We start from the raw sequence: 27,106 nt of genomic DNA, 5'->3' as shown, positions 1-27,106 counted from the left end.
GGGTCCTTGTGCTTGCCCGGCAGATGCTTAGATGATTGAGCTAAGCTATCTTGCCCTCACCCCCCCATCTTCTCTCTCTCTCTCTCTCTCTCTCTTTTTTTTTTTTTTTTTTGGTTGCGGAACCGGGCATTGAACTCAGGCCCTTGTGCTTGCCAGGGAAGCACTTATTCCACTGAGCCATCTCTCCAGCCCCGCATGGTGGCTCACACCTATAATCCTCACACTCTGGAGGCTTAGGCAGGAGCATTGCTGTGAGTTTGAGGAAGGCTAAGCCACATAGGAAGTTCAGAGCCAGCTTGAACTATATAGATAGTGAGATGTCTCAAAAAAAAAGAAAAGAAAAAAAATGGAAAGGGCTGGAGATATAGCCCCCTGGTAAAGCAGTTGGTACCTATAGGACCCTGAATTCATTTCTTAGTACTGTAAATAAATAAATAATTCTGTGGTAACTAAAGACACTTTAAAAAGTAATATCTTAGCTGCATGTGGTAGGGCATACCTGTAGTACTAGCACTTAGGAGGCTAGGACTGCCTCAAGATCAGGCCAGCCGGGCTTTTAAAAAGCTAAAATAAATTTTAAAATTTGAAAATGAATATCCTTTAAACATTTGGATTTGGCTATCTTCTATCTTTCCATGGCTAATCTGCATAAACTTCCTTATCTGAGTTCAACCACTAAACATATGTAGTCACCTTGACTCTATACAGGGTGGACTTGATTAATCCTTTAACATTCAGTACAATTGAAAATGGTCTAATGAAAGAAAGGCTTTCTAAATTAATGTGTCAAGTAAGTATTTTATGCTAAAACTTACAAAAACCAACAATCAAGGGCCTGTAGAATAAGCGTTTGCCTGGCAAGCACAAGGTCCTGAGTTCAATCCCCAGTACTGCAAGCATTAAAAAAAAAAAAAATCAGATTAATATAATTTTAGTAGTTTTATTCTTTTGTGACTGGTGATTAAGTCTGTTTTTGGTTTTGTCTTGTTAATAAAAATATTACAACTAATTAATGCTGGAAACAGATTATGGGACCTGTATTCTGTCCTGGTAGGCTGGGTTCAATGGGAACTATCATCAGGGGGAGTGGTTCTGAAGAAGGCCCTCAGCCTAGTAGAATGTGTGAGCCCTAACACAGCTGCCAACATCTAGCAGAAATCAGTGTTCAGAATTGCTCAATATAAAGGGGCCCAATCATCTTCACTGAAATCAGGGTTTTCTTTGTTGAGTTTTTTTGTTTTTTTGTTTTTTTTTGCGGAACCAGGGATTGAACTCAGGCCCTTGCGCTTGCCAGGGAAGCACTTATTCCACTGAGCCATCTCCCTGGCCCAATCAGGGTTTTCTTTGATGAAAGACTGTTATGAGTGGATCCTAGACTTTATCAATAACCAGTTGACATGTGATGCCCTTGTTGTTGCGTTTACTGCCATAGACAAGGTAATATAGTAATGACTGGCAATTGTTTTTTTCTCTGTGAATGCCTGGATTCCCTAGGTGGTCATAAACAATACTGTGGCTCCCTCCCAAAATATGAGGCAATAGACCAAAGAGTTTGCAAGTCCAGGCTGGGGAGGCTTAGCTCAGGGCTCTAAGCACCTGCCTGGCAAGTGCAAGGACCCAGGTTCAATCCCCAGGGTTTGATCCCCAGTACCACATGCTGTGCCAGCCACCAAAACTGGGCATGGTGGTACACGCCTGTAATCCCAGCAATGGGAGGGCTGAGACAGGAGGATCACTACAAGTCCGAGTTATACAGCAAATGAAATGGCGTGGTGGCATGTATCTGTAAACTCAGGACTTGGGAGGCTGAAAACAGGAAGATCACTATGAATCCAATCTGCAGTGAGACCCTGTTGACCCTGTACTAAATATATTAAAAAATAAATAAACAGTGGCAGAAGAAATAATACCAAGAAATAACAGATGGGATCACATCTAATTAAAGTTGCTGCATAGACAAGGAAACAACCAACAGTGAAGAGACAGTCTATAGAATGTGAAAATAATTTTGCCAGCTGTTGTATAGAAAGAGGATTACTCAAAAAATTAGGACCATCCCCCAAAAAAGTAAAAGACCCAATCTCAAATGGACAACTGAATTGAATAGAAACTTCTCCTAAGTACAAATGGCCAATAATTATTGAAAAAATACTGATCATCCCTGGCCATTAGAAATACAAATCAGAAGCACAATGAGAAGTTGAGCCTAGTTGTGCCTATAATCCCAGCACTCAGAAGGCTTAGAAATGCTGCAAGTTTGAGACCAGCCTGGGCCATGTAGTGAGTTTAAGGCCAGCTTGAGCTACCTAGCAAGACCCTGTCTCAAAAAATAAAAAGTTGGGCATGGTGGCACATGCCTGTAATCTCAGCACTCAAGAGGCTGACGCAGGAGGATCACTGCGAGTTTGAGACCAGCCTGGGCTACAAAGTGAGCTCAAGGCCAGCCTGAACTGCATAACAAGATCTTGTCTCAAAAAGATGATAAAAGAGGGGCTGGGGAGATAGCTCAGTAGAATAAGTGGTTGCCTGGCAAGTGCAAGGTCCTGAGTTCAATCCCCAGTTCCGAGGGAAAAAATGATAAAGGAATAAAAAAAAAAAATCACAAAAGACACAAATAATCATCTTACCCAAGAAAGAATGCTTGTCATCGGAATATTAATCACAAATGCTGGTGAGGTACAGGGGAGGGAGGAACTCTACTAGATTGTCAGTAGGAATGTGAACTAGTACATCTACTGTGGAAATCAGTATGGAGGTTTCTCGAAATATTAAAACTAGAAATTCCATTTATTCTGCTATTCCACAAGGTATCTTTCTAAAAAGATGGTTAAAGTTAAAATTGTCGTATTATAGGGATACATGCACACCCAAGTTTATAGCAGCACAATTTATAACAGCTATATGTTGGAAACAGTGTATATGTGCATAAACAGACAAATGGATAAGGAAACTGTGGTATTTATATGTGATAGAGCACTAAGCTACCATAAAGAAAAACTGGAGGCATTTGTAGGTAAATGGATACGATTTGAAAACATAATGTTGAAACAAATCAAACTGAAATATCACATGGTTTCTTCTTATATGAGAAGCATGCATATATTCGAATAAATTATAAAATAGAAGAGATAAATAGAAAGTATGGAAAAGTTCAAATTCTTTCCCTAATTACAAATTTCACTGTTTTAAAAGTTTTCCGGGGCCAGGGAGATAGCTCAGTGGAATTAGTGCTTGCCTGGCAAACACAAGGTTCTGAGTTTGATCCCTGGTACCACCAAAGAAGGAAGGAAGGAAGGAAGGAAGGAAGGAAGGAAGGAAGGAAGGAAGGAAGGAGATTCCAATATATATGCTAATTAGTTTCATTCACACTACTAGTTTATCTTAGTTCATTGAAAAGAAAGTTTTATGTTATCTGTTTCTTTCTTGTAAGAGTATTTTTGTAATCCCAGCCCTTGGGAGACTGACACAAGAGGATCACTGTTAGTTTGAGGCTAACCTGGGCTACATAAGGGAGTCAAGGGTAGACTGCACTACATAGCAAGACCATGTCTCAAAAAAAAAGTGCTGGGGCCGGGGAGATGGCTCAGTAGACTAAGTACTTTCCTGGCAAGCACAAGGGCCTGAGTTCAATCCCTGGTTCAGGCCTCCCATCCCCCCCAAAAAAAATCTTTTTATGTCTTGTATCCTGACTAACCACTTGGAGGATAACTAGACACAGTGTAGTAACTGTTGTTATTCTCTTGATTAAGAGATTTTGTTTTCTCGTAAGATAAAAAATGAAAGATTGAGGAACTGTTTCACACTGTAGATGTCTAAGGTGACATAAGTCCTCAGCCCTTTGCACTGAACTATATCCCCAGTCCTTTTAAAAATATTTTTATTCTGAGATAGTTTCACTGCATTGCTTAGGCTGGGATTGACTTGCATCCTCCTGCCTCAGTTTCCCAGAGTTCAGAGTTTACAGATGTGTGCTACCACACCTGTCCAGTAAGAATATAAAATATCTTACCGATGTTCATACCTGATTTTCATAATTATATTGTGCCTCCTAAGAAATGCACAATGAAGCATTAAGCAGTAAAGGTACACCATGTCAGGAATAATGGGTTTCTTTATTCAGAGTACCAGAGATTGAACCCAGAACTTCACACATGCTGGTTTGTATCTCTGAACTGTATCCCTATCCTGGGGGGAAAGAAAAATTTAAAGACATCTTCTGGTTGCATGCTGTGTATGTGTGTGTGCATGTTCTGAAGATTGAATCCCAGGGTCTTTGCACAAGCTACAATTGACACATAGCAATTACACATTTATAGTGCACACTGTAGTCTCATGCTTTTTTCCTTCTTTTTTTTTTTGCAGAACCGGGGATTGAACTCAGATCCTTGAGTTTGCAGTCAAGCGCTTATCCTACTGAGCCATCTCCCCGGCCCCTATAAGGATTTTTTTTTCTCTGAATGCCTTCAGGGCACGTTTGGCTGGCTTGAGTTGTGGGGATCAAACCACAGCAACCCGAGGCTGACAGCTTTGTGGAAGCAGCCACTTAAAGAACTGAGCTAGGGCCAGGCCCCCTCTCGTGCTTTTTTATGGATAGAAGTCACATCACCACTTGTCTGGAAGAGTGCCTGCTCTGCTGGTTTCTTTGACTCTCCTGGATACACTGAATAGGTGTCATCGAATGAGGTCGAAACAGTTGAACATGGAGTCCTTAGCGCTTTTGTGGGGGAAACTAGTAAACATTAATGTCTGAGGAATTGGTAAACAGCATGAGATTTTAAAAATTATTTTTGCAACTTTAAAAATCTATGAAAGTGTTTCAAAATAAAATGTTCAAGTGTGTAATGCAAAACCTAATAGGAGAAAAATAAAAGACAAAAAACTTTCATAGACTAAAATTTTATAGGCATCTTACAAAAGTTATACCTGTATTCGGCCACAAAGGAAAAATCTTAAATAAATTCCCAGAAGCACAGAAATTAAGCCACGTGCACTATAATGCATCAAAATTAGCAAGCAAATGTAGAAAATTTCAATTTAAAAATCAAAACCATTTAGATATTTCCCATCAACTCTCTTTGTTGTTGTTTGTTTTTTGAGACAAGGTCTCAGTATGTAGTTCATGATGACATTGAATTCACCATGTTGTCCATTCTGCCCTGGAACTCATGGCGGTCCTTCTGTCTCAGCCTCCAAAATGCTGGAATTACACATGTATGTCACCCAGCTCCCATCAACTTTTTTTTTTTTTTTTCCTTTTGGCAGAACCAGGGATTGAACTCAGATCCTTGAGTTTGCCAGTCAAGCGCTTATCCTACTGAGCCATCTCCCTGGCCCCTCATCAACTCTCTTGAAAGAGTAACTGAACCAAAGAAGTCTAAACTGTATTTCTAATTTACTGAGAAAATAATGAATAAAAACAATGGCATATTGCCTAAACTACTAACAATGGAATATCCACAGCCTAAAAAATATCAAGAAAGGGGCTGGGAAAGAAGAAAGAAAGAAAGAAAGAAAGAAAGAAAGAAAGAAAGAAAGGAAGGGGCTGGGGAGAAGGCTCAGTAAGGCCCTGAGATCAATCCCTGGTTCTGCAAAAAATAAAAAAATGTAAAAAATCAAGAAAGAATAACAATAACAAATAAACCATGTGCAGTCCTAAGAGTTAGAGTAAAAACAAGGAAATAGTACCCAGGAGAAAGATGACTTTGTCTCAGAGCTCCCCCAGTGGTTGGCCAGCTGAGTTGCATTTGGGGCAGAATCAGGTGCTGCATGGGTGTGTGTGTGTGTGTGTGTGTGTGTGTGTGTGTGTGTGTGTGGCAAAAAAAACCAAAATATGATATTACATTCACCTGTAATCCCAGCACTTGAGAACCTGAAGCAAGATTGCTGCCAGTTTTGAGGCCAGCCTGGGCAACATAGATCAATCCCAGCTTACAGTACAGAGTGAGCCCTATCTCAGTAAATAGATTTGGTTTCATGAAATAGCACAAGGTGCTACTCAGTGTTTTTCATATCAGTCAGTGTGTACTCCAATTGTTTCCTTTTTGCCTTTTTTTGCTCATTTTCTTTACTCCCTACTCCTCAGTTTCTTCCAATCCTCTGAAAACTGTGTATTTCCGTTTTTTATTAGCCTGTGCTTACGATATATTCATTGTAGAGTTGGTAAATCTTAATTCTCTTTATTTCCCCCCTCATTCTTCTCCCTTCCCCCCATCTCTTGGTCCCCTCTTTTATTTGCAAAAGATCTATTTCCCTGTTGCAAATCATTCATCCTCTACTTCACTCATTTACTTATACATTGAGTTTTTCATATAAGATAAATCTATAATTAAGCTGTGTGTCATTGATTTCACTTAATTTTGTGGATTGAGGTATATTCATTTACCTACAAAGGACTCGTTTATCTTTATGGTTGAGTAGTGCTCCACTGAATGTAAAGGCGAAAGAGTTATATGATCTGAAGAGAAACCAGTATATCCAATGAATGTAAATACCACATTTTCTTTATCCTTTCATCTGTTAATGGACATATGGGCCACTTCCAAGATTTAACTATTTTGAGTGTGCTGCTATAAATATGGCTATGCGTGTGTCATCATAATATGATGTCCTTACCTCTCTCAAGAAGTTACCTAGAAAAGGAATGATTGCTGGGTCCAATGGAATTTGGAATTTTCATTTTATGAGGAATTTTCATATGATTTCCATAGTAGTTGTACTAGTTCACATTCCCACCACCAATGAAGAAGTGTTCCTTTCCTACCCCTCAGCTTTACCAACACTTACTTGATTTCTTGATGATAGCCATTATTTCTGGGGTAAGATAGACTCTGTAGATTGTTTTAAGTTGCATTTCTGTAATAGCTAATAATGTTAAACATTTTTTCATGCATCTATTCATTTCACTTGCCCTTTTTTAAAAAAATTGTATTTGGTTGTTATAGGGTCTCAGTACTAAGCTCAGACTTGTAGTGATCCTCCTGTTTTCAGCCTCCCAAGCGCTGGGATTACAGTCATATCCTACATGCCCAGACTGTGGCTGGCTCAGCCTGCCTCGGGGGCAGGGCTGGCATGGCATATGTTGTGGGGTTGAACTTCAATCCCTGCACTTGCCTAACCTTAAGCAGGCACTTTAGTCTGCTGAACTATCTTGCCAACCCGACTTGCCCATTTTTTTGATGGGGTCTTTTATTTTGGGAAGCCTAATTTTTTTTCAATTCCTTATACTGTATATTCATGCTGTTAGATCTCTCCTAGAATAGTTGCCAAACATTTTTCCTATACTGTAGGGTTTTTATTCAGTTGTAAGGCTTATCAAGCCTTACACTCTTCTTGATAAGCTGTATTCAGTGGTGCCTACTGAATGAACCCAAGAGTTGTAAAAGAAAAAAAAATTGTTTTTTTAGACCTGGCAAGATAGCCAAGTGGTCTACAGTGCCTGTTTGGGCAAGCTTAGGCAGGCGCAGGGGACCACAGTTCAATCCCTGGCACCATGTGCAGTGCCACCCCTCCTCTCAGGGCAGGCTAAGCAGGCCAGAAAAAGAAAAAAAAGAGTTATAAAGAGTCTTCAAGATTTCACTGAGGGGCCAGGGAGATAGCTCAGTAGAATAAGTGCTTGCCTGGCAAGCGCAGGGTCCTGAATTCAATCCCCAGTATCATTTAAAAAAAGAAAAGAAAGAAAAAAAAAAAAAGATTTCACTGAGAAGTTACTAACAGGGCTGGGGAGATAGCCTGGTGGTCTAAGCTCCTACATAGCAAGCACAATGACCCTAGTTTGATCCCAGGTACCTCATGCTGTGCCAGCACCAGAACCAGGCCCGGATGTGCTGTGCTGGCCACCAAAACTGGGCATGGTGGTACATGCCTTTAATCCCAGCATTGGGGAGGCTGAGACAGGAGGATCACTACAAGTGCAAGCTATGTTAGCGAGATCCTGTACCAGATAAATATTTTTTTTTTAATTTTTTGACAGCAGAGACACAACTAGTACACTGCCATTTAACTTTACATACAAAAAAGGGAGCCTAGAAACTGTAAGATAAGAGGGAGAATACCAAATAGCCACAGAATGCAGCTTAGCCAAGTGTATAGGTCAAGTTAGTAGACAGGTCAAGTTAGGCTAAATGAAATTTTAAGAAGAATAATTTGTATTGGGGAAAAGTATATCTGAATTGGAAGCTTTAATCTGGGCATTAAGGATATCAGTAGATAGAATTTACTTTTGTGTTTGATTTTACAGATTTTTTTTTTTATTGCCCCAAATGCCTTCAGGGCAGGTTTGGCTGGCTTGAGTTGTGGGGATCGAACCACAGCAACCTGAGCCTGCTTTGTTGAAGCAGCCACTTAAAGAACTGAGCTAAGGGGCAGGACCCCAATTTTACAGATTATTGATAAAGGTTCACATCCAGCCTTGGATGGGAATGTATTTGGAATGTCAGAGGAATACTGGAATATGTGAGAAATAGTAGTAGAAAGAGAGGTGGAAATCTCAGGTAAGGACTAGACGTGGTAGGCTTGGTGGACCATGGTAAGACCTTGAGATTTGTGTTGTCTCTCAAGGATTTTGCAGGTGTCATCCAATTCCTTGCTTCAAAGGAGCTGGTGTTTGTGAGGATGGACTATAATAATGGAATAATGCTGGGCATGGTGGCTCACACCTGTAATCCCACCACTTAGGAGGCTGAGGCAGGAAGATTTTTGCGAGTTTGAAGTCAACCTGAGCTATAAAGTGAGTTGAAGGCCAGCCTAAACTGCATAGCAAGACCGTGACTCAGAAGGAGAAAAAGATAAAATGAAATAATGGAATAAAAGTGGAAGCATCTCAACCACATTGAAAGCCATGGTAATATGTACTATAGTAGCAGCAACAGCAATGTGAAGTGTTTAATCCACAATGGTGACATTGGCTGTGGGTGAAAAGGAATCAAGGGTGACTTGATTTTTTGCCCCAGCCACTGCTGGTATACCATCCCTGCTAGCCCCTTTCTATGACAGCAGGAGTTGCTTCCTGGAGGTTATTTTGAGGCAAAGACATTAGATACTGCAGACATCCTGAAAAGATGAAAGGGACTTGAATCTGGGCAGAGGGTCTTAGTAGGAAGAAACATTCTGAGGGCACAGACATGGGAAACATCTAGGAGATACAAGTTGCCACTTAAGGTTATTTACTAAGATTGAACATAGCTTGATCTTTGTTCCAGTAAATCCACTTAATTCATACAAACCCTAGAACAGAAGAACTGTGTGAGCCCCATTTCAGTTGTGTTGTGTTGTGTTGTTCTGTTTTTTGGGACAAACTGTTACCTAGGCTGGTCTTGAACTCTGGTTTCTTCTACCTCTCTCTCCAAGTGGCTGAGATTATAGGTGAGCACCACTGTGTCTGGCTTAAGACCTGTTTTTATTTTTGCAGTTCTACAGCTAACAATGTTTCTTAACTTTTTAAAAGGATTATAAACAGGGAAGCAGGAATATGCAACAGAAACCATACATGCCCCTCAAAACCTAAAATACTGACTACCCAGTCGTTTACAACCATTAGTTTGCCAACCATTAGCCAGTCAGCCTTCAAGAACTTGTGTGAAATAGTTCTCAGGCCCCAGCACAGAGACGCTGAATCACTTGCTCTGGGAGGCTTCTTTGAACACGCTGTCCAGGCAGCTGAGGTGTGAGACCCACAAGCCTTCCATCCCTGTGCACCAGAGTATGAAGGGACCAGCGATTATAACAGCATCGCACAAGACAGCCCCAGCAATTATGTAAATTATGATAAACACAATGGGATATTCTAGATACGAAGGGCATGTTTGAAATGCATAGGCCCTGTGTCTCTGAGTAAGACCTGACCTATCTAAGCCTGTTTCCTCATGGGTAATAAGGGCATAAAAAGCTAGTTTATCAGGTTATTATGAGGCTTAAATGATTCCATAAATAATGTTAAAATTGCCTGGTACATGCGTATCATATTTAAAAGGCACTCTACCTGTAAGAATGCTTTAAGGAAAACTAGCTCTGGTTCATTTAATACAAGTGACAGTTTACAAAATTATTAAGCAATCTACAGTCTGTAGATTTTGGCAGCCCAAATGGTGGCCTTGCCTTTCTAAAGTTGTTTTTACATTTGTAAAACATGTTAAATTGTCCTTATTGGATTGTGAAAAAAACTAATGAAACGTGCTCACATCACGTTGGTACTACCACTAATAAACCTGTCCTCTTTTCTTTTCCATGAACTTCCATTTTATGTTACCATTTCTTCAACCCTACGTTCCAAAATTCTTCTGCAATTTTGATATTCTCTGAAAATACTTCTAGGCCTAAAGGACAGAGTCATCTTTGCCAAGATTTGGGTTGTCCTACTGGTCAAGGTCAGGAGCTGATGTTATCATAGGTGAATCTTGGACCTGGGACCAGGCTGTAACTCTGGCATGCAAGTTGCTCAGTGTGCACTTGGCCGGGCGAGGTACCGAGGGTCACGTGAAGCATCAGCTGTCCTCTGTCCATGAAGCCATGTCATGGCTTTCCAGCAGCCCAGGGTCGAGCTTCTGCAGGCCCAGGATGCACAGTGCGGTGAAGGATTCAGATGACCTGATCCTCCGTGCTCCAGAACGGATTACAAAAACACAGGTGAAGGCCCCAGCTGCTGGAGTCGAGCTGGTACTTGCGCACACCTAGCACAGCGCCATCGGTGACTCTGCGCGCGCTCACGGAGGCCTAGGGAACGTCGCTGCGCAGAGGCGCGGCGCGGCGCGGGCTGGACGGGAGCGGCCGCCCCTGTGACGTCAGATTAGGCACTCGCCGGCAGCAGCCGGGTTCTGGCTCCCGGCTTTCCGGCGCTAGAGTCCGCGAGCATACTGCGCGTGCTCCGCGCAGGGACGCGAGGAGGTTGGGTCCGGAGCTCAAAGGAGATGCGTGATTGGCTAACGCTGTGCTGGGGGGTTCCCTGGCCCTTTCGGCAGGGGTAAAACAATAAGGGGGCGGTGGCCAAGGGGGCGGGACGTTCGTGTTCCCGTTCGGTGGCCGCAGCGCCGGGTGCTCGCAGAGGGGTGGTTGTGCGCGAAAGGAGCTCACAGTTCTGCGTCTTCGGAGCTTTTAGATTTGTTCTGAGGGAGAGCCATTGAACGAGGAGAAGCCGCGGCTGCCTGTCCTCAGCGACTCCTTTGGCTGCGCCCCGCACTACGCACCCGCCGCGTTTGTTGGCTGGAGGTGTGTACGGGGGCGACCGGGAAGGCCGGTGTGGTGGCCGGTAGGGGACATTCCGTGCGTGCCCGCAGCAACCGTCCGGCGCACGAGCGCGGAGACTGAGGGGCTGCAGCGGGAGACATTGTTCTCGCCGGCTGCGTACGCTGAGTGTGCGTGGAAAAGCCGAGCCTGTCCTCCAAGGTGAGGGGCGGAAGGCGGGTGCGCGCGGGCCGGGCGAAGGGCCCAGGGCTCTACTGAGCCCGGGCTAGAGAGGACCGGTGGCCTGGGGAGGCTTTCCCGCTCCGATGCGTTTTCAGCCGGTCTTCCACAGGGACGCTATAGCCGCCCCGCCCTTGGGGGAGGGGAGCGCGGCAGGAGCGACGCAGATGCGAAAGTCGCGGCCTCCGGGCACCATTTCTGCACCGGAAACCGGATCCGAGGCCGCCGAATCGGCCGGCTCCCGGGTCCCGGCGCCTTTACGTTCCACCACCCCCGCTTCCACCCCCTGGCTTAACTGGAGAGCTCTGTGATTCGGGTTAAACCTGTGCCACCTTAGCCTTTCAAGGCAGCAGGTCCCTCACGGACCCAGGAACGAGGCTTGGGGGCTTTGTGGAATGGTTTCTGTGCCGCTGCTGTCTTGCAGGGGTGGAAAACGGAGAGGAACGTAAACTTGCCTGGATTGTGTATAGTTTTGTAGTCGGATCTGATCGGATTTTCCCAGAGTTTTTGAAAGCAGATTTCTTAAGGTGGCCCTGTGCTGCTTTGGGGCGAATATAGATTTGCGCCTACACTTTTCCGCATGAATCACCTCCGCACCCTGGTATAACCAGCATTTTAGTGAATTTTGCGGAGAGGTACCTTTGCCCTTTTAAAAAACGGAAAGCAGAACTCAAGCACCTGAGCTAGAATAGCAGTTGTCCCCGTTTTCTTATGTGGTATTGTTCTGTTACTAATGGATCAAGGCACTCAGGTATCTTTAAGGCTCAGGATCCTTGTGCTATTTTCCAAGCGTTAGCATTGCCCTACCTGAATCTAGGAGCCATGAACTGCAGCTGGAGTGGACCTCGTCCACTCCATATTTGGCGGTTAATATAGCCTTGGGCATGTGAATAAAGTTTCGGAGTAAACACTTGGCCACCCCTAATCTGGTGGTCTTTTTGTTATTCAAGATTTCTGTTCTTAAAAACCGGTTTATTCCGATGGCTAAATTGGGTGTTTCTTTGGTGTTATTATCTTTGTTTCGTATTTTTAGGGTTAGGCCTGTGTGTTCTTGCGTTGTGATTTAATCTCTACAGGTTGTTTAGTTTTGAAAACTTATTAAGGACTTTATAGGAATGATTCCTGCTTAGAGCTGTCAGTTCATTCACTGAGTGAACCAGAATGTCTGTGCAGCAGATGGGATCAAAAGTGGCAGCTAAAGAAAGTCATTGGTAACTGCATGGACAGCTTCACTGACTTGAGTGTTCAGCAGTTGAATTGTCAGTGAGCAGCTTCTTGTTTGAACAGAATTTTGATGAGAGACAAAGTTTCGGTATCAATTACTGGAAATTCATATCGTTTTTAGATCTTAACAGCTCATGCATAATTATTGCTAAATGAGGATTGAGAATCAGTTCCCTAGTTACTTCGAAAAGATTTTTCCAGTATTTTAAGTTGAATGGGTATGTATACAATGAAACAAACTTAAGAGCTGCTTCAGACATGTATTCCAATACACCTGTTTAATATCTAATAAAATAATAGAGATAGCAATAGAATCAGCTTTTGGTACTTCTGCTTATTGTCTTCTGTCTTGGTATTTTATCCTGTTTTGACATCATAGCACATATATTGTGAATGATGTTTGCACTTCCTGTTGTGTTACTAGCCCGTTGTATTCCTTTGCCTTTTACTACTCCCAAGTGTTTCAAATAAGCTAAAAATTGTTTGTTTGTTTTTTTTAATTGATTTCTCTTAATCTCCATTCTCTGGTTTTCCTTCCAAAGAGATTCTTGTACTGAGGAAAGCATTACTAGACCAGGAGGCTCAATTTCAAATTCTGTCTTAGAACTATAGCCCAGTAACTTTAATCTCCTTTTCCTTGAGTTCTAAATACATTTTCTTTTCTGTAACGACGCTAATGTATCTATTTCAATGAGATAAACGAGTTATTTTTTTTAGATTTTTAAAGCATAATAATAAGTACATGCGTTTTATTTTTGTGGAGCAGCTCTTCTGTGTGTCTGGAGGTGAGGGGGGCAAACTAGGGAGACCCTGCAACCCATTGTGTTTACTGTGTTGTCTGGGCTGGTTTCTACTTCCTGGCCCAAATAGTCCTACAAATGCAGCTTCCTGAGAAGCTATACGCACTGGTCAGGGCACAGGATTTCATTTCCATGTGTTAATGATTGGACACTAATAGTTTGTGGGGCTAGGAGATCACTTGGCAGCTTAAGTACCTGCCTGACAAATAGAAGATCCTGAGTTTGATCCCTGGTTAACCCCCCTCACAAAAAACAAAACAAAACAATAGTTTGTGAATTTCAGGACTTGCCAACTTACCTGTGTGACCTGGGAGAAGAGGGCCCTAAGTCCTGGCTTCACTTTATTTCTGTCACCATTCTTCAGTTTGGTTTATGAAACTTTCTTTCAACACATTGGAAGTCACTGCTCCACAAAGATAGAATACTGCTGTGATTGTTAAGTCACTTTAGACAGAGACCATCAGCAGCTTGGGGAACTTCCAGATTGATAAGGGATGTAAGTAGAAAATGAATGTGACTCAATGAGAATGGGCTTTGGGCTGACTAATGTGAGAGCTCTCTTTCCTGGACAAATGGTGGGGAGCTTCCCATTTGTGCTAGGGGAGGTCCTAGCACAAGCATATTCGTTGATACCGTTCTTTCTGGCAAAGAGAACTACAACCTGTTACTGGAAATACTAGAAGATCCAGAAATGATTGTGCTTTGGGGGAGTGGAACTGGGAATTGAGCCAAGCTATGTACCAGCCCATGCCCATCCCCCTTAGATCTTGAGATAGGACCTCACTAGATTGCCCACACTATCTTTGAATTTGTAATCCTCCTGTATCGCAGTAGCTAGGGTTAGAGGGGTGTGCCACTAGGACAACCTGGCTTTTTAATGAGAAAATATGATTTTCTTTTAATTAGTCTTCATTTCAGCCATTTTCTCCAAACATTGAAATAGACACCAAAGAACAACATGTGATAAGTGAATTTTTTGCTATTTGTTTTAATGACATAAATTTGAATGTGCCCTCGCCAAAATACTTGGGACCAGAAGTATTCAGACTGAAGGGTTTTTGGATTTTGGAATGTTTGCATAGGCTTTACCAGCTGAGCATGTTTAATCTCAGAGATGGAAAGCTCAGAAATCTGAAACTTTTAGGTTGTAGCACATCTGACCAGGTGTTTGAAGTTACACCTAAGCATTTTATCATTATATGGTAATGCACAAGTCCCTTTAATCAGAGCACAGAGCTGATTCTATTTCAGAGCCCTCAGAAAATCATGACAACTGACAGAATCCAAAATTATGTTGTTTGGTTCATTTGTCTTTTCTGTTGTAAAATGTTCTGATAAGTATTGTACTACTTGTAGACAGCTTAATTTTATTCATTTGCCTACGTTGTGTACAGTCCTTTATGTTAATGAAGTAATTTCTGAAGTGTAAATTTTACCTTTTTTTCAGTGTTTTTTTTTTTATATGGTTCTGTAGTCTTTGATACTATTTCAATGACTGCATGTGAACTATTGTGGTTTTTGTCTCGTTGTCCCCTGAAAGCTTCATGTAGTCAAGGGACACAGACTTCTAGAGTTCGAGACAAACTCATGATCCACTGGGATTATGGGTTTTAGTACTGCAGGGATTATGGGTATGTTTACTTCCCAGAGCCTGAATGCAATTTAAGAAAGACAGACTTCCGTTCTGTTACCATTGTTGCTTTTCCTCCTCCCTTGGCTCCTCTTGCTCTTTGCCACCACTATGAACTGATGCTCTCTTCCACGCTGCCTTGGAGCCAGCCTAGTATGGACTGAGACCTCCAGTAACTGTGAGCTAAATAATAAATAAAACCTTCCTTCCTTCATTTTGGGTGTCGGGTATTTGTCCCAGCAACAAGACAAGAGTGACTGAAGTAACCATCAAAGATGTTCCACAATTTATCATTTGAAAACATTAGAGAGTGCTTTCAATCTAGGCAGTTTTTCTTTCTTTTTTCTTTTCTTTCTTTTTTTGTGGGGCGGGACGGGGATTGAACTCAGGCTCTTGTACTTGCCAGGAAAGTGTTTATTCTATGAGCCATCTCCCCAGCCCTTTCTGGTTGGTTTGGTTTGGTGGGGGAGGGGGGGCAGCTTTTCTTTGATTACTCTTTGCTACTTAGCTGACTTTTGTCTTGCTATTTTATTTAGGCTGATTTTGAACTCATACCCCTGGCTGGCCTTGAACTCACTGTAATCTTTCAGCCTCCCAGTGTTGGGATTATAGCGATTTCACCATGATTTTAACCAGGTTGTTCACTTCAGCTTTCTAGATTCTAATCTTCATTTGATTGGTAATATTTTAGCACATGCAGGCTTTAGCCACTGAGTCACATTTGTTTTCAGCACTCTTGTCATTAATGTAGACACAATAGTAGTGAATATACTTTAGATGTGCTACCCATAGCACTAAGTTTTCACATTTTCCTCCCCAGTAGGGATGGAACCCAGCACTTCAAGCATGTGTTCTATCACTGAGTTATATCCCAAGTGCAGATTTTTTTTCCTAGAGTTCTATTTGCTAACCATGAACATGAATCTGGTAATTATCAGAAACTAATTTAAAATTTGAAGATCTTAGAATGTACAACAAACATTAATATATGCTTTCTGTCATGTTCAGACAATACAGTAAGAATTTATGCAGACTCTACCCTCTGTCAGTAACTCAGATTTTGCTTCTGTAACATGCGTTTTATCAAAAGATGAGATTTGCGTTTTTTCTACAGTTTGTGGTTATTGGTTAACTTTGTGGATATTGTCCATTTGTAATTCTCTGAACCATTTTGTGTATTTTTAAAGAATGCATACTATATAATTAATTTAAATAAAATTGCTGGTGCTTGTACTTCCAGTGCTCTGGGAGGCTAGAGCAGAGGGATGTCAAGTTTGAGCCCAGCTTGCACAAGAGATCTTTTATTTTGAGACCTTCTCTCAAAATAAAAAAGGGTTAGGATGTAATTCAGTGCAGAGATCTTGGGTTCATTCTTAAGTGCTACCCCAAAACCTTCCAAAGTACAATCTGAAATGGGTTATCGCAATCTGTACTTCCACCAGAACTATACAAGAAAGAACCTATTTCCCGCCACACACCCTTAACGGTATTGGATACCACCATTTTCATTTTTCTTAATCTGCTAGGTAGAATATGGCTTTGGATAAGTTTTTTTTTTTTTTTTTTTTTTTAACTAAATACTGATTACAGGGTACTATGTTTTTCTTTAAATAGTAAATATGCAGGGGATTAACCATAAATGCTTATAGAATGATTGATGACATATTGAAGTTAAAAGTGTACTGCTAAATTTTTAAATTGAGGTACAACGACAAATTGTATAAACCGTTCTTGTGCACAGTTGTATACCTGGGCAGATAGTCACAAACACCACCAAAATCAAACACTCCCATCACCCCAGAAGTTCCTTCAGGCTCCAGTCCTTAACTTTCCTATCATCTCCAGCTCCTCAACTGATTCCCCTCTCATAGTGTCTTACCAGTAGAATTCTGTTGGGTTAACCTTTTGTGTCCGATGTCTTCAGTTTACAGTAATTCTTTTGAAGTTAATTCATGTTGCAAGTATCAGTTCCATTGTGTAGTGCTCTACTGATTTAGTATCAATTGTTTATTCACCTGATTAATGGACAGGTAGATTTTTCCAGTTTGGGGATGTTTATTATTTTTTGTTTTTGTTTTTCTTTTCTTTTTTTTTTTTTTTTGCGAAACCAAGGATTGAACTCAGGCCCTTGCACTTGGCAGGAAAGCGCTTACTCCACTGAGCCATCTCCCTGGCCCTTGGGGATGTTTATTATTAAGCCACCATAAACACCATGAAGGTTTCTGTATACAATGCTTTCATTTGTCCTGGGTTATACATTGGTGTGGTATTCCTGCGTAATGTCAGTTGTGGTTAATTTTATAGGAAACTATGGTTTTCCAAAGCATGTTTTTCTAATGGCTGCTCTCCATTCTTGGCAATTATTGTTTTTAGATTTATCGTGTTAGCCATTATTGTAGGTAGTTGTATTATGTCATTGTACTGACCTTTTTTAATGATTAGCGATTTTGTGATCAAAAAATACAGTGACTGTTTAAATCCTTTTTTTTTTCTTCTATATTTCAGACAGGGTCTTCAGGGTCTCACTATGTAGATCGGACTCAGTGATTCTCCTGTTTTCAGCCTCCCAAGTGCTAGCATTACAGGTGACACCACCACACCCAGTCTCAATTGCCGGCTCAGTGCACCCTGCGGGCAGGACCCAGCATGGCACACCAGGGATCAAGCCCTGGCTGCTGCGCCCTGCCTAAGCAGGCACTGTAGTTCGATTAGCTATCAGACCAGCCTTTTAAATCCAGTAAAGAGGTATTGCCACTAATCCTTTGCAAACTACTCCCCCACACACTCACACACCTGTTTTTCTGTGTGTTTTTGAGCTTTTTAAATCATTTATTTATTTGGTGCAGGATCTTGCTACACAGTTCCAACTTGTAGTGATCCTCCTGCCTCAGCCTCACCAGCACTGGGATTACAGGCATGCGCCGCCACACCCAGTTTGGTTTGTGAGCCAGCACAGAGTGCCCTGGGTTCCAGGGCCAGCACAGCATGTCATACTGGGGATCAAACCCAGGTCCTTGTGCTTGCCATGCAGGTGCTTAGACCACTAAGCTATCGCCCCAGCCCTGCCACACATTCACTTTGGACACAGACTTTTGCTGCTTTCTAAAGCAGTTTTGAAAGTCCTCTTTCTTAAGTATCTTCAGTTGTGCAGTCATAGCTACCTTGATGTTCTGAATGGATTAAAAAACATTCATTTTGTACAATCGTTTGACTTTGGTGTACAGCCTGATGGAATGAATGAAGCAGAGAAGGGCACAAAATAAGTGTTTTTATGTGTCTGCCTTTCTGCTGAATGGCACTGGGCAGCAGTATAAGTAAGTATATATTGGAGCATAGCGCTTAAACACAGAAGAGAATTTCCAGGACTGCATTAGACAGTGGCAAGAATGACAGGATAAGTGTTTCTATAATAAATTGTAATTTTCTTGGTAAGTTAAGAGAGCCCTTTATATATTCTGGTTACAAGCTGTTTACAAGATCTGTTATATAAATATTTCAAGTTTTGTCTTTTTATTTTGTCACACCTTTAAATGAGCAGAAGCTTTAAATTTGATAAAATCCAACTCAAAGATTTTAGTTCTCCTTTTTTGTATGTGTACTTTTATGTCTTATCTAAAATATAGGGCTGGGGAGATAGCTCAGTAGGATAAGCACTTTCCTGGCAAGAGCAAGGTCCTGAGTTCAATCCCCAGTACCACAAAAATAAAATAAAAACACTTCACACACAGTCACAATGATTTCTCTTGTGTTTCCTCAATAAGCCTAGAGTTTTGGGTTTTACAATGACCTATGGTTTATTTCCAGTTGATTTTGATACACAATAGTCAGACTTCTTATTTACTAGCTTTTAATATGTGACTGTCAGGTGTTCCAGATTAACTTCGTTGACAAAACAGTGTATTAATTACTTAGGTAGCTTTAGGGACATAATTGACTCTGAGTTTGTATTTGTGTGTGCATATTTTATGCCAGCTTTCTTAAAATTCATTATCTCTAAAAGCCCTTAAAGTTATTTGTGCTATTCTGCACTTGCAGTTAATCTCAAGACTTTCTATTCTAATTTAGTATTATAGTAATAACATTTCATGTAAATGTGTGCATACACATACATCTTACATATAGCTAAGAACAAGAACATAAAATAAGATGGACTTTAAAAGCATTTTGAAGTTGCATGATTTAATTGTTTAATAATCAAAATTCTCATGACAACTGTATTGTTTACTCTGGTATTTTAATAGGTTATTTCTGTCTTCAGAGTGGGTTTTTTTGGGGGGGAGAGTGAGGGGTTTGGTTTGTTTGAGGGGAGTTTTTGTTGGTTGGCTGGTTTTGTTGTGATGCTGTGGATCAAATCCAGGGTCTTGCTCACATTGCACCAAGAAAGTACTGCAACAGTGAGCTATACCCCCCAGCCCCGTTTTTGTCTTTTGAAGATGTTCTTCAGTAGAAGATTCATAAAATTTTGTCTAATCCCATTACATGCAAAGTAGTTGTGGAAAGCTCAAGAAACATGTCTTCTGACAATCTCGTAAGAGTGTAATAGTACATTTATGAGGGGGAAATGATCACACTGGACATTAGAAGGCACTAGAGAAAAGGTGTTATTTGATATCTGTGGTACTTGCGAAGAGAAAGGAATGATTGAATCTTAACCTTGAGGAGCTAGGTAGGAAAGCAAATAAACTTGGAATAAGGCTTTGAGTAGGTTTTTTTTAAAAATGTCCAGAGACAACTGTTTAGGTATGGTATAGAAGGTTCAGTTCTTAATCCTGTGTGGCAGATTTTTATTCCTCTTCTGATTCAAGTAGTACATTCTTCGTGGTGGGTTTATAATCGTAATACCATTATTAAGATGTCTAGAACTTGAATTTTTTTTTTTTTAATGTATTTGGTACAGGGTCTTGCTATGCAGCTCAGACTTGTATAGTGATCCTCTTGTTTCAACCTCCCCGGTGCTGGAATTACAGGTGTGTGACACAACACCTGCTGCCGGTGGCTGGCATGGCGTACCCGGGGTGGGACCAGCATGGCATGTGGTACCAGGGATTGAGCCTGGGTCTCAGTGCTTGCCAGACAGGCACTTAGACCGCTGAGCTAGCTCCTTGGCCCCAGGACCTTAAATTTTTTTAGGCAGCAGAGCATGTCCTATCACTAGTTTTTTCTTACAGTTTCTGGCACATACTTACTATGCGTTGGAAAATAGAATGTATTTTTGTCCCACTCAACTTTTGACTTTCTAAAATTCGGAGTCATTTAAATGAAGGTGAAAGATAAAATTATGTGTAATTACTGTGTAATTAATTAAAGCACCTTTTTACTAGCATTTTATTTTATCTCCATGCCTTAAAAAAGTGGACTCTGCATAGCTTATTACATACTTTGTCTTTCCACATTTGAGGGTTCGCTTTTCACGTTTCCTCTGGTTTTTTGGTGGGTTTTTTGTTTTGTTTTTATGGAACTGGGGATTGAACTCAGGCTCTTGTGCTTGCCAGGCAAGTGCTTATTCTACTGAGCCATCTCCCTGGCCCCCCTTAAATCATGATATAGTTTGTGTATTAACTTTTCTCTGCTAGGAATTCAGAAGGGACAAAGATAGTAGATGAGTGTGCTCCTAAGCCAGGTGTGGTGGCACACATCTGTAAACCTGAGACAAGAGGATGATCAAGAGCTTAAGGTCAACCTGAGCTACATACTAAGTACAAAAAGACCAACGTTAGGGTTGTTACCTATGTTGTTGAGAAGTATGTCAAATGGCAGTGTCTGGATTTGCTTTTTGTGTTGAACTCTTATTAAAACAGAGTAAGGTTTTTTATAAGCACTTTAAGTGGATTGGGACATGTGTGTAGCTTGAGTTTTAAGAGGGTAGTTTAAGGAAGAATCAAGGAACCTAGTGGAACATGATCCAAATGAAGTAGAAGTGACTGGAATGATGTGGCGCTATATAGTTTTATCTGTACGTATTAGCACAGATGGTGCCTGGTGTTTGTGAAAGGCAGTATCATACTCCAAAGACTATTGTGGGCTGTGTTTGGCTTTAAAATTTTTTTTTTTTTTAAAGAAACCTGTATTGGAACTTAACTAGGAATTTAACATGCATTCTGTATGTTTTGTTTTTGTGGCACCAGGGATCAAGCTCAGGACCTTGTGTTTGCCAGGCATGCACTTACTCCGCTGAGCTATCTCCCCAGCCCTTACATGCATTGTGATTTGCCCAATAGATAGACAAAGGTTAGGGGTAATTTTTGACTTTCTGGGGGCTATGAGCATAAAGTAAATGATGAAAGGTTTTGTCTTAATTTTCCTTGGGACAAAAGGAAATATATATGACTGGGAACTTACTGTTCTGCTGTTACTAATTTTTAGTAAATGAGTTCTCTTTATTCCCATTCATTTGTCTAGATGTAAAATAAAAGATGTATCTCGTATGGCTTATAAAGACAGCGTCGTGACAGCTGTTGTTCTTATTCCCTCCCCCCTCCCCCAGCGTCTGACCCTGTGCAGCAAAGAGATGGTTATGGAGAAGCCCAGCCCGCTGCTGGTGGGGCGGGAGTTCGTGAGGCAGTATTACACTTTGCTGAATAAAGCACCAGAGTACTTACACAGGTGAGCTGGACATTGATTGTTGAGTATTTTTATTTAGCTTTATTTTATTTTCTTGTTATTACTGTGTATTTTACCTTTCCCATCTTATAACTTGATGGTTTGGTTTGTTTCAGTACTGGGGATTGAACTTGGGACCTTGTGCTTGCCAGGCAGGTGCTTATGCCACTAAGCTATATCCACAGTCCTTGACATTATTTTTATAAACATCTTTAAGCCATATCCAATACTTTCAACCATGTGATGGCTAAACCAGTCTTTTTTTGTGTGGTTTTTAGCTGCTGAGTAGAGTGAAACACATTTCCTAGTACATAACAAACACATTCGTGTTTATATACACATTTTTAATATACACTGTTATATTTCCTTTTTAAAAGCTGGCCATGGTGACACATGCATGTAGTTCTAGTAAAGCCTGGGAACTTAGTGAGACCCTATCTGAAAGTCAATGGCAGGTGCTAGGGATGCAGATCAGTACAAAAGCCTGGGTTCAGTTTCCAGTGCTACAAAAAACTAGTAGGATTTGACCAAGTGATAGGTTCCCATATGCAGTTAGAAACAAGTGGCTTAAAGGCAGGAACGGTGAAACATGCTTGTAGTTAGTCCTAGCTACTTGGGAGGTAGCATGGAAGAATCAATCACAAGTCCAAAGCGAGCCTGGGCAAGTTGTAAGACTCTCCCTGAAAATTAAAAAAAAAAGCTGAGGAAGTAGCTTCAGTCTTCCCTGGACATAATCCCCAGGAACAGAGAAACTCATGGTTCAAATCATCTTTTTAAATTCTCACAGTGTTGGAAAATGAATGTGTTACATGCCTGAGAAAATTTATATTTCTTCTAATATGCAGAATACTAACAGAACAGTAACAGTGTTCACTACGTTGGCAGAATTACTTACGATCAGTCAAGGTTTTGTTTCCCCCTCACAGAGGTTCAAGTGAAATTAGTTTATATTGTAAGCAGTTCTGGTTAGTTTTGTTCTTCTGAGTATGTGTATACTTAGTGCAATCTGAAGTATAGAAGAAAAGAGTAGTTCCTGAGACTTTTTTGTTGTTATAGAACACACTGGCTATATTAAAGATGGATACTATATATCATGGCAGCTTCCTTTGAGGAAGGTTGTTTAAACACTTAAATTCCTGTATCTGGTGGTCTTCTAAAAATTAGGCATTCTAAAAGATTTTGCAGTTTGTCTTATACTGTTGAACATATGTAAGATATTGTCTTAATCTGAGAGGCAATTTTTTTTATATTCACTATTTGGTACGTATTAATGAATACATACTTGTTATCTCATAGAATTGTTAGTGCAATCTTATAAAGTAAACCTACTATAATTATCACACTTTACATATGAGACAACTGTGGCTAGAAATTAATTCAGGAAGATTACAAGATCACTCACAAGCTGTAGCCAGTATTCAGGCCGAATTTTGGCTAGAGAGTCTTACTTGAGTGTAGTGTACCTTAACATTGTGAACATAACTCGTCCCCCAAAAACCAGATCACATGGTGAGAAGCTATGTTTTTCCAATCATGAGAGTAGAGTTGTACTTGTTAAGAGCATATGTGAAAGAGTTGGAGAGAAGAAAGTAATAGGGCCTGAGACATGCAGTTTTGTATACCTAATACTGATACATTGTATATTTTTAAGTTTCTGGAATAACTAAATTGTATCAAAGATAGGATCATTTCTACAGCTTTTCATATACATATACTTAAAAAAGTACATACATTTAGAAATAGAGGGGAGTGCTTAAAAGTGTGGACTCTGGAGCCAAAGGGGCTGAGTTTTATCATAACTAACCTGCTTGATAATACCTCTTCTGGACCTCAGTTTGCTCCTTTAAAAAAAAAAAAAAAACAAGGTCTCACCATGTAGTTTAGGCAACTTCAAACTCACTGATGTAGCCCAGGGAGACCTTGAACTTGCAGTATCTTCCTGCCTCAGCCTGCCAGTGCTGGAATTATAGACATACACCACCATATCACTTTGTACAAAAAAGTTCAATTTGTATCTTTGATAACCCTTTATTTAAATGTATTTAGGATAGGGTCTGCAGGGTCTCACTACGTTGATTGGACTCGTAGTGATTCTCTTATTTTCAGCCTCCCAAGCACTGGGATTACAGGTGCACGCCACCACGCCCAGTCTCAATCCCCTTCTCAGAACGCCACTGTGCTCTCCCTAAGCAGGTGCTTTAGTCTGCTAAGCTATCTGGCTGGCCCTTGGTAACCGTAATTTAGAAAGTTGTTAATTATTACTGCTTGATACAGTGCCAAGAGAGCGTCTGATTTGTCATGTACTTAAGATTAAGAGCAGGATAAAAATACTAAGGAGAAATTTTGGGGTTTAGGGGGTATTTTTGTTGTTTTTGGAGACAGTCTCACTTTTGCAGTTCAGGCTAGCCTTGAACTCAAATCGATCCCACTGCCTCAGCCTCCCAAGTACGAAGATTACAGATGTTCGCCACCATGCCTAGATTAATGAGAAGTTTGATGCTGAAGTAACTGTAGATTTTTTTGTTTACTTGTCTGAATTATTTCAGTTATACCTAAATATTTGACCAGGCATGATGGCGCACACCTGTAATTCCAGCACTCCAGAGGCTAAGGTAGGAGAATCACTTTGAGTTGGAGGTCAGTCTGGGTTACATATGATTTGAGACCAGCCTGAACTAACTACATACATAACAAAATACTGTCTCAACAGCAACAACAAAAAAGAATTAGTAATTTGGATCTCTGAGAGTGAACAGAGCTTTGATCCTGAGACAAATCTAAGGCAGTGAGCTTTTGTATCAAGAAAAAAAGGATGTTTCTACCAAAAAAGAAGCTATCTGTATTTAAAATGTACTTTATCTCATTCTTCCATTTCATAAAGTAAAGATCTGATGTGAATTACATGTGAGTAGCTAATGATCATCTACTTACTGTGCCAGGTAAACTAAGCATCAGTCTGTGTGTTACTTATTGAATCCATAGGAAATGCTATGGAATCCATAGGAGAAGGTATAGAGGTAGTTACTTTACCTGTTTTATTATCAAGAGAAGTGAATCTGTGGATTAAAAGTACGTAATTTGTCTAAGATTATATGTCTGTTTAGTAACAGCTGTATCTGGAGCCTAGTTTCATTTTTAACACCAGAACTCTATTGCCTCTTAGACATTTTGACAGTTGACAGTATATAATTCCAAATGATTTTGTAGGTTTTATGGCAGGAATTCTTCCTATGTTCATGGAGGAGTAGATGCTAATGGAAAGCCCCAGGAAGCTGTTTATGGCCAAAATGTAAGTTATTCATATTTTATTCATATGTTTTAAGTGTTTAAATATTTTTGTGTTGAGATTTGTAAATAGTTTTTATTAATGAAAAACATGAGAGGTATAGTACATCATTATTTTCAAAGTAGGTGCTGAGTGCAAGACATAGATAAGATTCTCTTACAAGGAAACTGATTTCAAAAATAGCCTGCTTGTACTCATGATTTCTCCAATATGATCATTAGAAGCTCACCAAGATGAGTTTCAGTAGTAACTAAATGTGTTTTGAATTCTTAAACATTGATTTTGTTTGAAAAGTGGTATTATATTGGGGTGGGGGGGACACAGGAGAAAATGGCATGCTACATAACCTTGGCTTGCAATACAATGTATGGACTTTGTGCAATTGTGAGCCAAACCTTATGTCACAGGAATGCACAAAAATACATACTCTTCATGACTTTACAGGAAGGAAGGACTTTGTAGAGGATGTGGAACTTGGGTTAGACTCCAGGATTTGGCCTCAACAAAGAAATTAGAAGTAGAAACATAGTACCAGTAAGCATCATAGTAAAGTAAAATTAGGTGTGAAGAAGCAGTCAGTACAGTAGAGTTCATAAGACTGGCTAAAGTACTACCAAACTGTAGGAGAAAGGAGTGTAAAGCCAGATGATTGCAGTGTCAGAGAGGTCCTCCTTCATTTCCTGCATAGAATGGAAGTGTTGAACATGGTGGTTAGGAGCAGCAGTCCACAGGGAGGTGGGACATGGTAGAGTGGGTCAGAGCAGGAAAATCAAGGAGTTACCATTTCAAGAGTTATGAGGAAGGTAACAAGGGTAGGTATCAGTACTGTGCGGGTAATGCAGAATCACCAGACTTTTGTCCTCCCCTTTCCTGTGTAGGACATACACCACAAAGTGTTGTCTCTGAACTTCAGTGAATGCCACACGAAGATCCGCCATGTGGACGCACATGCCACCTTGAGTGATGGAGTTGTTGTCCAAGTCATGGGCTTGCTGTCTAATAGTGGGCAGCCAGAAAGGAAATTCATGCAGACCTTTGTTTTGGCTCCAGAAGTAAGTTTACATTTATTTCACTTACATGATGAAATTTGGTTGCTATTAGTTTGTTGAATTAAGAGTTTCTTCTGATAGGTTTAGATTTGTATACTACTCTATTTTTGAGACATTTTGTTGGACCTATTAAAATAATTTATATGAACTTTTTGTGTAGTGCTTTAACTATTTATAATTAAAAGAGATGAGAACTAATGTAAATAGATTACTAATACTATAGAAATAATACAGAAATTGCTTGCATGTATTTGGAAGGTAGGTAATATTTTGGAAAAAAGGAAAAGTGTTTATGAATTTCTTAGGCTCTTATATTCTTTAGGTGATCCTTTTTAGTTTATTTTTTTGTCAACAATAGCATATTTAACTTCGGAAAATTGGGTGCATTCTCATGTTGAAATTGTATATGCCATATAATTTGTTCTTTTAATGAAATACCACTTCTATGGATATTCATGAAATACTTGCATATTGCTTTCCCATAGGGGTCTGTTCCAAATAAATTTTATGTTCACAATGATATGTTTCGTTATGAAGATGAAGTATTTGGTGATTCTGAACCAGAACTTGATGAAGGTGAGGTTACTCTGAAGATAAAAGGGTTTTTATACATATGAAACTTGTAGAAATTGTTTTCTTTTTATTACTAATAGATTCTGTTGAAGTAGAGTGGAAAAAATGTGCTTGTTCTCTTCAGGTTTTTGAGCGATCAGGGAATATTGCAGTTAAATGACTTTGTAAATGATTTCCAGTTTTCTTTGTACCACCATACCATTTCCTTAAACACACTAAAAGTATGTGTGTTAAAAATTATGGAAAAACCCCAGGGTATGCTGGTACATGTCTGTAATTCTAGCACTCAGAAAGCTGAGACAGGATCACTGTATTTTCTGAGGCCAGCCTGGGCTACAAAGTCAGTTCAAGGCAAGCCTGAACTAGCAAAAACTCTGTCTCAAAAAGATAAAAAGATAAATAAAGGAAACTATGGAAACACTCTTTTAAAAAGATATCATATACTGTGTATTATCAGAATCAGAAGATGAAGTGGAAGAGGAGCAAGAAGAAAGACAACCTTCTCCGGAACCTGTGCAAGAAAATGCCAACAGTGGTTACTACGAAGCTC

At 40.4% G+C, this 27,106-nt stretch overlaps 1 protein-coding gene across 1 annotated transcript in view; it reads left to right on the top strand.

Moving 5' to 3' along the window:
• The first annotated feature begins 10,472 nt into the window (after positions 1-10,472).
• The window catches only part of G3bp2 (G3BP stress granule assembly factor 2), a 40,030-nt gene continuing 23,396 nt past the window's right edge, over positions 10,473-27,106 (top strand). Inside the window, exons 1-6 of the mRNA XM_012514262.2 lie at positions 10,473-10,620; positions 21,533-21,651; positions 24,856-24,937; positions 25,813-25,986; positions 26,469-26,559; positions 27,014-27,106. Of these exons, the coding sequence (XP_012369716.2) occupies positions 10,504-10,620; positions 21,533-21,651; positions 24,856-24,937; positions 25,813-25,986; positions 26,469-26,559; positions 27,014-27,106 (676 nt within the window). The 5' untranslated portion in view covers positions 10,473-10,503. The remainder of the gene's footprint in view (positions 10,621-21,532; positions 21,652-24,855; positions 24,938-25,812; positions 25,987-26,468; positions 26,560-27,013) is intronic.

This window comes from Octodon degus, unplaced genomic scaffold, assembly GCF_000260255.1.
Source record: "Octodon degus isolate 3935 unplaced genomic scaffold, OctDeg1.0 scaffold00028, whole genome shotgun sequence".
In the NCBI taxonomy this organism is placed as follows: domain Eukaryota; kingdom Metazoa; phylum Chordata; class Mammalia; order Rodentia; family Octodontidae; genus Octodon; species Octodon degus.
This window is presented reverse-complemented; position numbering and strand designations above follow the sequence as displayed.